General features: G+C 37.3%; 2 protein-coding genes across 3 annotated transcripts; one reads left to right on the top strand and one right to left on the bottom strand.

The window, feature by feature from the left end:
* Positions 1-329: 329 nt before the first annotated feature.
* Positions 330-5,341, top strand: LOC130567812 (retinal Mueller cells isomerohydrolase). The gene is made up of 14 exons (XM_057356227.1): positions 330-452; positions 747-829; positions 1,642-1,792; positions 2,047-2,154; positions 2,248-2,389; positions 2,488-2,635; positions 2,724-2,805; positions 3,148-3,280; positions 3,409-3,548; positions 3,995-4,124; positions 4,202-4,316; positions 4,653-4,747; positions 4,825-4,936; positions 5,012-5,341. The coding sequence occupies exons 1-14, from the start codon at positions 442-444 to the stop codon at positions 5,158-5,160; spliced, it is 1,599 nt and encodes a 532-aa protein (XP_057212210.1). The 5' UTR covers positions 330-441; the 3' UTR covers positions 5,161-5,341.
* A 34-nt stretch (positions 5,342-5,375) lies between these two features.
* si:ch211-198n5.11 (methylcrotonoyl-coenzyme A carboxylase 2) lies at positions 5,376-10,770 on the bottom strand. Of its 2 annotated transcripts, none has more exons than XM_057356226.1 (13): positions 10,533-10,767; positions 9,903-10,226; positions 9,604-9,800; positions 9,149-9,327; positions 8,986-9,066; positions 8,614-8,792; positions 8,136-8,328; positions 7,953-8,044; positions 6,581-6,737; positions 6,219-6,341; positions 5,989-6,113; positions 5,797-5,878; positions 5,376-5,627 (listed from the first exon to the last, which is right to left on the bottom strand). In XM_057356226.1, the coding sequence occupies exons 1-13, from the start codon at positions 10,550-10,552 to the stop codon at positions 5,541-5,543; spliced, it is 1,839 nt and encodes a 612-aa protein (XP_057212209.1). In that variant the 5' UTR covers positions 10,553-10,767; the 3' UTR covers positions 5,376-5,540. The 2 variants fall into 2 exon arrangements, 1 of the variants encoding a protein (XP_057212209.1); XR_008964657.1 differs by having other exon boundaries at positions 5,609-5,627; positions 5,982-6,113; positions 10,533-10,770.
* Between the last annotated feature and the right edge of the window lie 162 nt (positions 10,771-10,932).

The following is a 10,932-nucleotide window of genomic DNA, read 5'->3' as shown; positions in this document are numbered from 1 at the left end:
CTTCATCAGTATTCACATCACACTAGTCTCCCTTTATGAATGATATGTGGTTCTGATCCTGGAATACAAATCATCTGCAATCCTGAGAGAAATAAAGAAAACGTGATTAATGAAATGCCTTTTCACGCTGGGATTGCTGGGTTTAAGACAATAGGCTTCTGTCTTCTTTTGTTTCGTTTCTATAAATAATTATTACATGTTTTCTTGTTCATTTGTGTTTTTTGTCTAAACTTGTTCTTCATTTTTGGTTATTAAGAGACTCCGTCTTTTCGGAAAAGTAAACATTTGTGGAAATGTTCGCGATCTGGACACAAAGGGGTTCCAGAGTCTTCTGATTGGTTGGAGGAGGAGTCCTGACATTCTGTGGCTTTGCCTGAGAACATCACCAGGTTTATACGCAGAAATTCACTTTCTTTCTCTCATTTCCTACGCGCAGCCAGAATGGCGAGCCAGTGAGTAATGGAACATTTCAGAGCTATTTATGTTTAGGTCATTTGTAAAGTTAAGAAACTTAGTCGTTGTAAATAGTCACAAATGTTGCATTTTCTATAAACATTCTAGGTTTTTCTTTAAAAAAAAAGACTTCTTGTTTCCAATTCCGTTAAGATTATGGTATTACCTATTAAATGTATTATTTAGGTTTTTTCAGATTTACCAGAACGCTTCAAAATGCCCTGCCTCGGTGTAATTTTAATACAGTCCAGCTTATTAAACAAGAAAATGTTGACATGTGTTTTCCATTTCAGTCTTGAACACCCAGCTGGCGGCTATAAGAAAATATTTGAGACATGTGAGGAGTTGGCTGAGCCCATTTCTGCACAGGTCTCAGGTCTGTTTAATAGGAACACTGCAATAATGTCATCAATGCATTTGAATGTTTTTAATTGAACTGATGTGTGATATTTGATTACAGTTATTCAGGGTTTATGAAGTGAGTTGTAATAACAAACACACAGAAGGACAACTTGGAAGCAACCGCTTTCTTTACTCAAGACTACTTCCGCACACACACACACACACACACACACACACACACACACACACACACACACACACACACACACACACACACACACACACACACACACAGCTATCAAGCACGTGACGTGTGACATCATAGTATACTGAAGTAGAACTTTTATATCGTGATATGTAGCGGCCTTTGCTATGTTTCGCGTTTCACTTGAAAATGGCCTCACAACAGGAGGGGCCTCATTAATTGAAAAAGACCCGGCGACGCCTACTGTCGGTTTTAGTGTCATATTTATTTTCTTTTAAAACAATAAAGACTTGTACACACCGGGACGATAATAGCCTGCGCTTATCGCCAGCGTTTTCGAGACGTTTTTCGACGTTCATACCCAAGCGATTTTCACTGGCGATGAGCCGAGTTAACGTGCAAATTCACCCACTGACATAGGATGGCGCTTATTAGTGTTTCGAAAGGGAGGGGTGGAGTGAGCGGTTGGTTGCAATTCGCAATCTTGCCGCTAGATTTTACTGACTGGACCTTTAAACAATTTCCACAATGCACATTCTCAGTACTGTTATTTAAAATCATATGCCGTTGGACAAGCACGTTTCTATTATGGCTGTTTATGCGTCTTTAATATGGAAGCTAGTAAAGTGTTTTCTCTCCAGGCAAAATCCCTACATGGCTGACCGGCAGTCTACTCCGTCTGGGTCCTGGGCTATTTGAGATCGTAGATGAACCATTTCATCACCTTTTTGATGGACAGGCTCTCATGCACAAGTTTGACCTAAAGGATGGACGTGTGACGTATCATCGCAGGTAAAGTCCTCTGTTTCACTGTGCTTATTGTTCAATGATGCGTGAATAAATGACTAATGTTTTGCAGTCTTATTTGGATATTTCATTTGGAGTTAATATGAGTCATGTTTTGGGTGGATTCCATTGTACTGATCTTCTAGTAGATGTTTGTGGTTGTGGTCATATGCTGGAGCAAGATAAGTTATGTTGGAGCATAAACCAAATGGTTTATATAATAAAGAATGAAATCTTTTAATATTTGCATGCATGTTCAGGTTTATTAGAACTGATGCTTATGTGCGAGCCATGACGGAGAAGAGAATTGTGATCACAGAGTTTGGCACCGTTGCCTATCCAGATCCATGTAAAAACATCTTTTCTAGGTTTGTAAAGTATTCTCCTGTCAATTCTTTAGGAATGAATCAAATTACATATTGAAAGAGTAATGTGAATATTTAAGTCGGTTTACTTTTCAGGTTTTTTACTTACTTTCAAGGCATCGAGGTGACAGACAACTGCCTTGTCAACGTGTATCCCATCGGTGAAGATTTTTATGCCTGCACGGAAACCAACTACATAACCAAAATTGATCCTGATACATTGGAAACAATTAAAAAGGTTGTGATTTGATTTGTTGTCCAGAGTTCAGCCTCTTAAAATAAATAAATAAAATCCATTGGAAAAAAAATCCATTCACTGTCTCTGCTTGCCCACAGGTGGACCTCTGCAAATATGTCTCGGTCAATGGAGTGACTGCACACCCACATATCGAACAAGATGGTACCCTTTATAACATTGGAAACTGTTTTGGGAAGAACATGTCATTGGCTTACAGCATAGTCAAGATTCCTCCGGCACAGGACGGTTAGTTTACTGTTTTGTTTTGCATAAACAAATGAGAAGGATCACATATAAGAAGTTTTTAATGGCAGTATGAATTGATTTTTTTTAGATCAATCAGATCCAATTGAAAAGTCAGAGGTTTTATTGCAGTTTCCATGCAGTGAGAGATTAAAACCATCTTATGTCCACAGGTTTGTTGCAATTTTTTATAAATGACCAATTTTTTAAATATTTTGGTAACACTACAATAAGGCATTAACATTATAGTAAATGCATTAACAACGATACTTCTACAACAATTTGTAATTTTATTTCATGTTAATTCATTAGTTCACTTAGTTATTGCACAGAGAACTAACATAAATAATTATGTTGGCATTTAATAACATTAACAAAGACTTTCAAACGCTGAAAAATATATTTTTATTGGATAGTTCACATAATGGTTTTAAATGATAATAAATGCAAAAAAGTGTTACCTATATTTTAAATGTATTTACTAAATTAAAAAATATATATATTTGTTTCTGCAGCTTTGGCATGACAGACAACTACTTTGTGTTTGTTGAGACTCCAGTGAAGATCAATCTGTTGAAGTTTTTGACATCTTGGAGCATCAGAGGAACAAATTATATGGACTGCTTTGAGTCAAACGACCAAATGGGTGTAAGTCAAGGTTTATTGCCACTGAATCTCTTTTATTATATGGTTGATTCATAGTGCATAAAAAGGCAAAGAAAAACAAGAAAAAATGCTTTAAGCAAGTTTGTTGCTTTAATTGGTTCCGTTCCCAGACGTGGTTTCATTTAGCCACCAAGAATCCTGGAGGATACATCGAGCACAAATTCAGAACATCTGCTTTCAGTGTGTTCCATCACATTAACTGTTTTGAGGATCGTGGGTTTGTTGTTGTGGACCTTTGCACTTGGAAGGGGTAAGACTTCCACAATAAGTAAACGGAGAAACAAAGCAATCATTATTACTGCAAATTTGATTCTGACAGTCAACATGAGTAGAGAGAACTCAAAGTAGATATTTCACCCAAAAATGTAATTCTGTGATCATTTACTCACCTGCATATTGTAAAAAACCTGTATGACTTTTTTTCTGTGGGAAACAAAAGAAGATATTTTGAGAAATTTCTCAGTGGTTTTGTGTCCATACAATACAAGTCAATGCAGGCCAGATTTGTTCGGTTACCAACTTTCTTCAAAATATCTTCTTTTGTGTTCTGCAGAAAAAAGAAAGTCATACAGGCTTGGAATGACATGATGCTGAGTAAGTGATGAAATTTTTTTTTTGGGGTGAACTGTCCCTTTAAGGGTTCAAGAATATAATTGGTGATTTATTTATTCATGATCGACTTTATTTGATTGACAGGTTTGATTTTGTGTATAATTATCTGTATTTGGCAAACCTAAAACAAAACTGGAAGGAAGTCAAAAAGGCTGCTTTAAGAGCGCCACAGCCAGAAGTGCGGAGATACGTGCTTCCTTTGGACCTTCACAAGGTAAGAGATGTTATGTTTCTACATCTTGTCAGGAGAAATTGAAGTGATAGTATTTATTGTTTTTGTTTGTTTTGTAGGAGGAGCAGGGGAAGAATCTGGTATCTTTACCGTATACCACAGCCACTGCGGTCATGTGCAGCGATGGAACGGTTTGGCTCGAACCTGAGGTTCTTTTTTCTGCACCACGTCAGGGTAAATGTTCAACCCCATTTTTCCAAACCCAACTCCTTGAACTGCTGTCTATGAATAAACTGTCATTCTAAACTATTAAAGAAAACAAAAGAAGAGGAAACAAAAAATATGTCAGCATTTACTCATGTTTACAGCAAACTTTTCTTAGCTGCTTTTTTCAGAATGTTAATTTCATCCGTTTAATTTTTCCTAGCTGCATTTTTAAGAATGTTGATTTCATCCTTATCTTCAAAAGTTTAATCTAACAAAAATAAATAAAACAAAAATAACAAAAGTAAATAAACGCAAATAGGATTTAAAGTGTTTTAATTCTTTTGGGTTGTTTCTGTGCTCCAGCCTTCGAATTTCCTCAGATCAACTACAAAAAATGCTGTGGGAAAAATTACACCTTTGCTTATGGACTTGGACTAAACCATTTCATTCCAGACCGGGTGAGTGTGACTTTCCGTCTTTAACATTTGCTCCATTTGACATCCATTATACATTATTTGTCTCCCTGCTATTCTAGATTTGCAAGTTGAATGTGAAAAGCAAAGAAACGTGGATATGGCAGGAGCCAGACGCCTATCCATCTGAACCTCTGTTTGTGGAAAGCCCTGATGCCGAAGATGAAGATGACGGTATTCCTTATCTGTTCCTAAACAAGATACATAGATTCTTGTTACATAAATAAATATTTATATTGCTGTTCTCAGGTGTTCTTCTGAGTATTGTGGTGAAGCCAGGGGTTGTCCAGAGACCGGCGTTCCTCCTCATACTCGATGCTGCTGATCTGACAGAAATAGCTCGTGCAGAGGTTGATGTCATCATACCCATCACCTTTCATGGCTTGTACAAACCATAATGAACCAGAAAAGCTTTGTATTTAAATAAACAGAACATATTAAATTGAAGTCAACCAGTGTATAAGACATTTTATATGGGCCAGTTACAGCATATGGCTCTAGATGCTAATAATGTACAGCTTTTGATAATGTGTTTCTTTTTTTTTATGAACCTTCTACAAATAAATGACAAAACAGCTACCTTATTTCTTAACATTCATTTATTCACATTATTTATAAACAAAATTCTACATGCACAAGTTATTTAACCATACAGAAAGTAATAATTTGGCACCGTTTGTGATTACAGCCAATGTAATAAAAAGACAATTTAGTACTAATTTCATAAAACGAATTAAACAAGTTAATAAAGTCCACTGAGGCTGATGAAGTGGTGGAGTTACAGTCGGAGAAAAGGTGTCCTCATCTTTTCTCTGGACAACTGATACATCTGTTGTTTAATAATTTTCAAACACTTGCCTAAAACCTAGTGAACAGAGTAATAATTAAAATATATATTTTTTCAATCTCAATATGTACTGCAACTATTTTAAGAAATCTGCATAGCCTTGTGTGTACCTACAAATCAACATTTTATGTCAAAGAGCTTTAAACAAAAATTGTATCACTTTTGTTTTTAAATGCTTTTCTTTTACCTGTCTGGTGTCTTGAGGTAGAATAACTCCATCATCCCACAGTCTGCCAGTAGAGAAGAAAGCTGAACTCTCATCCTCCAACCTTTACATCAACACAAATAATCTTCATTTCATTCAAGTCTTAGCTCATTTCATAGCAAAGTTTCAAGTTACTCTTACATTGTATGTTTTAGTAAGATTGTCACCTCTTACATCTCATTAATCTGAGTGATTTCCTCTTCTGTCTGCATCAATGCATCTGAGTGGCCCGGTGCCAAAATTGACACTTTTGCATTTGGCCACAGGAACAGGAAGTTAGGATCAAAAGCCCTTCCGCACTAAACATCCAAAAGGAAACCATTTTTGGTTACTAAACTATTCAATAAATCAAACAAGGAATGTAATTTCAGAATTATAGATTTGTGGTGTTGTGTCTAACCGACCATTGCATAGCTGTCACTTCCGTGACATCCTCCAATTACCACAGTAATTTTGGGAACAGAAGCACATGCCACAGCAGACATCATGGAGCCCTGAGCTTTCAGTCTGTTAGTGTTGGACTCTGCCTATAAGAAACAGTACAAAAGAAAGCTTCAGTGTGATGTAATGTGGGATGGAAGAAAGACAGCAAGTAACAAAAAAGAATTTTGGTGATTAAATAACATCTAATAAAAAAACTTTGAAGAATCATTATACGATTTACATGCAAGGAACACTCTAATCTTTGTTTGGTCACTTTAAGAATATTCAACACAATTAATGAAAATCTATATTAAACATGCATTAATGATGTCTTGTGATGCACCTTGGCTTGTGAGAAGGTGTGTGAAGGCGCTGGCGATGTGTTCTGCAGGAAAATCAGAGGGATGTCTCTCTGGTCACATAGCTGGACAAAATGACTGCCTTTCAGGGAAGCTTCATATGTCAGTTCTCCATTATTTGCCACAATTCCAACCTGATGACTGAAAATGAATTAAGTAAATTCACTTTTAAATCTGATTATTCAAGATCGGTTAAAGGGACAGTTCATCCACAAATGAAAATTCTGTCTTCATTTACTCACCCTCAACTTGTTCTGAATCAGTACAAATTTCTTTGTTCTGATGAACACAGAGAAATGTATTTGGAAGAATGCTTGTAATCAAACAGTTCTTGGCCACCATTGACTACCATAGTAGAAAAATTTTCTTTATAAATTTCTTTGTTCTGTTGAACGCAAAAGAAGATATTTTGAAGAATGTAGGAAAGCAAACAGTTCTGGGGCATTCTTGACTACCGTTGTCATTTTTCCTACTATGGCAGTCAATGGTGGCCGAGAAACAAAGAAATTAATACAGAATAGATTAGGAACAACTCCAGGGTGAGTAAATGGTGATAGAATTTGAATTTTTGGTTACAGTAAAAATGTAAAAACACAATTAAGAATGAAATAACTTATGTGTGTGCACTCTTAACCCTGTGTTTAACCAAAAGCAATAGTGACCCTATAATTATAGCCCAGAATTACAGATTTATCGGAGAGTTGGAGCTTAACATTAACAAAAAACTCAGGAAAGAAGGTTCAGCTGCCACAGGAACAAAGCAGCTTCCATAGGCTCTCTTTTTGTATGATCATATAAAAGATATTAAGGAAATGCGCTCCATCTTTACCCAGCTAACTGAACTCCTGTTAATAAAATGATTCCTTCTTTTCTATTTCAGACCCTGTTTAGACAACACAATTCTGATTGGTCAGGCATTCAAGAGCAAACAAATCAGATTTTAAGGTTAAAAGGATTAACTGTTTTATCTCCTTCCGTTCACTTTTCTAAACAGGACCTCAATTGATTTGGGTGAACCAGAAACAGACACTAACAGAATGAAGGCAAATTTTCGCTAACATTTTCAAGCCACTGTTCTCAGTGCACCATGTTTGATTAAAATAAAATCTTACAAAACTGTCTGCACAGTGTAGGAAATCATCTCAATTTGTTCAGAAAGTGTTTCATATTAATAATGACAGGCATCCGCACATTGGAAATACAAATCCTGCATCCAATGTCTTTTTTGCTCTTTACATTTATAACGTGACTTAGAGCATGCACATTTTTTTCTATACATCTTCTCTCTGAATGTTGACACTTTTCTCATTTTCGGTAACAGAAAAATATTTCAAATCCTTAGTCTTGATACATCACCCTTCAATTCTGGCAAAGCCTGTGACAAGGGTTGTCCCATAACGCGCCTTGAACTCCTGAAACCGACTCCCATCGGTCAGTCGACTCACAATCTAAACAGAGAACGAAAATGAATAAATGAACACCTGCCTCTGTGTGTTTTGTGACGGTATATATTGCCATGGTAGGGACTAAATGTCTTACTAGTCTGACATCCATGCTGTAATTGTAACTCCGGGGGGCAAGGCCCAGGAGATCCTCACTGCTGTGCAGGGGCTCCTCAGACTGAATGCTGCTCTCCTCTGGAAGCTCATAGTTTAAGGTGGATATGATGTTTCGGGTATACTCATATGCTTCACTCTCCTCTGTGGCAAAATGGTCCACACAGCCGCTCACTCTGAGGATTCAGATATAGAGATGAGACACTATTTATAAAAACGTTTTCAATGTTTTCATCTGCTAAGCACAACCATCAACCGATGTCTGTTGACATGGTACCATAGTACTACTATGTTATTCTGGACATGCACCATAGTAGTTTAATATTATTATTGGGAGTAGCTTGGAATACCATGTTCAGTTGGGGTCATAGGTTTACATATACTATACCTTGCAGTATGTAGAAAATATTTATGTATAATAATATCAATAAGTTTGTTTATATTTTATATAAACAGCATACTCTGAGTGTAGTCTGGCTCCTCCCAGATCTTCTGGAGAAACTTCCTCCCCGGTTGCAGCTTTCACCAGGGGTGGACCACCCAAAAATATTGTTCCTATCCTATGGACAATCACCGCCTCCTCAGCCATAGTTGGAACATATGCACCACCAGCAGTGCACGACCCACACACTACTGCCACCTACAGGTTATTACGACATTACAGTAAGTAAGTAGTGTTACATACAGCAGTATTCCTTTTTATGGACTAAACTTTTGAATGGGAAATGAGTGCACATTTAAAATAAAACTCGCTTGTCACTTACATTTTATTCAATATTTAAAAAATAACTTTTGAGAGGCACTTAAGAACAGCAAGTGTATAGTGGCGGTACCTGGGGAATCTTCATTGCTGACATAACCGCTTCATTGTAAAAGGTCCGGCCTCCTTGGTTTTTATCAGGAAAAATCTCTGACTGTTGACCAGATGCAATCGCTCAAAAATCAAAATATCTTAATGAGAAATACTGAATGTCCCATTATGAGATATGGTAGTACCTGGAGAGGTAGAAATGCACCACCGCTGTCCACCACGTAAACGCAGGGGAGACGATTCTGCATGGCCACGTCTTGAGCCCTGAGTTGCTTTTTAACAGTGATAGGATATGCTGTGCCTCCCTTCACGGTAGCATCATTTGCAATGAACACACACCATAGTCCATTAATCTGACCAATTCCTGCGAGAATAAAGCAGTTATTGACAGCAACCAGACATATTTTAAAATGAAATGTATACACTGTATGGTATTTACATTCTCGCTCAAATGTGTGTAGTTATTTCTTTATTATAAACTATTTCCTTCTGGGATGTTAATACAACATGAAGAAACTAACATAGTCTCTGTATCCTAAAATAAAGCATAAATCCCAGAAAATGCAAAGGACTTTTGTCCATAAAATCTGTGTTTCTCATTTTGGCTAACAGTTTGCGATAGACAGAAGTAACCGTGTACCTGTGAGACAGCCTGCTGATGGGATATCGCCATAGGGCAGACCAACTCCTGCGAAAGGAGAAAGCTCGAAATAATTTTCATCATCCAGCAGCATCCGCAGTCTGTCTCTTACCAGGACCTTTCGATTCCTCTGCGTATGACGAGCTATGGCATTTTCACCACCCCCTTTTAATACCTTCTGCTTGTGTTCGAGGTACCTGATGCAATATGACAACATTATTAATAACATTCCATGGCTTCTGTGTTTTTACGATATGATAATCTTATAATGCATGACTGCAATGTTGTATCAGGCTTACTTTTGCTGACATATCAGGCTGTTCCTGAGATTTGCTTCATATACGTGTTTGTGAACTGGCTGAAATCCTCCATCTATAACAGGAAAGGCACTTGGCATAGGTTTTCTGCGCACAGTGGAGCTCACGTAGCGATGTGATGTTGTTTGATGAGTCCTGTGTCTTTGTAGAACGTGCATTAGGGGTCGTAGCAAATTGCTTGAAACAGGCCAATGTGTGCGGTGGCATACAGCGCACAGCTTTGATGACGTATCACATGATCGTGGTTTTTGACAGACTGATGCTTTAACAAGCCGTATGAAGTTTTTCCCGTTGTTGTTAAAAGACCTGGTTAAAAAGACATAAGCATGGTACGTGTAACTTTACGCAATTTGCCATGTTACGTTGACACTTCTACTAACGATTAACACGAAGACAACTCTTTTACTCCCGTTTACGCCCAAATAAAAGATTATCACGTTATAGAATGACAACTAAGTTTACTTTGTTCATCTCTTATTTAGTGTGTCAAAGGTCGTAATGTCTCATTGCGGTTAACGTTACCCTTTCAGAAACGACACAGAGCTTTAGACTGAATGGTGTAGAGCCGTAAAGTCACATAAGGTTATTTTATCACACAGGAGATGATCTTACCTTAACATACAGTAGTACATTACGAAACAAAAAGTGGATAGATTGTATAGACTATTGAATTACGAATATGGAGCCCGTCATTCTGCGAATTCTCGCGCATGCGCAATGGCCTCCTATGGGGAGTCACTTTGCGCGTCACTGTATATCATCAACAGTATATGGAAAAAAAGAAAAAAACAGTATAAGGTAGACACCAAGGGGATGATGGTACCATAATAAGACTTAATAATACATACAACCACAACCATCATAGAAACGGGAATGAGCAGAAGTGTGTACAAATCTCGCGAGACAATCGCACATTCTTAAAAGCCAAATGATACAATGTCCACTGGAGAGCAGTATATACCCGTAAATAAGGGTTCTGTTATTTCACTTTTTCACTGTTGATTTAAGTTGT

Source organism: Triplophysa rosa, linkage group LG17 (genome assembly GCF_024868665.1).
Source record: "Triplophysa rosa linkage group LG17, Trosa_1v2, whole genome shotgun sequence".
Lineage (NCBI taxonomy): Eukaryota > Metazoa > Chordata > Actinopteri > Cypriniformes > Nemacheilidae > Triplophysa > Triplophysa rosa.
This window is presented reverse-complemented; position numbering and strand designations above follow the sequence as displayed.

Bases quoted from the DNA above. Each gene is read 5' to 3' on its own strand.
- LOC130567812 (XM_057356227.1), top strand. The intron at 4,125-4,201 runs GTAAGAGATGTT...TTTGTTTTGTAG, and splicing joins TTCCTTTGGACCTTCACAAG to GAGGAGCAGGGGAAGAATCT. The intron at 4,937-5,011 runs GTATTCCTTATC...TGCTGTTCTCAG, and splicing joins TGCCGAAGATGAAGATGACG to GTGTTCTTCTGAGTATTGTG.
- si:ch211-198n5.11 (XM_057356226.1), bottom strand. From the start codon at position 10,552: ATGTACTACTGTATGTTAAG. The intron at 10,227-10,532 runs GTAAGATCATCT...CTTTTTAACCAG, and splicing joins ATGTACTACTGTATGTTAAG to GTCTTTTAACAACAACGGGA. The intron at 6,114-6,218 runs GTCGGTTAGACA...TTGGATGTTTAG, and splicing joins GAAGTGACAGCTATGCAATG to TGCGGAAGGGCTTTTGATCC.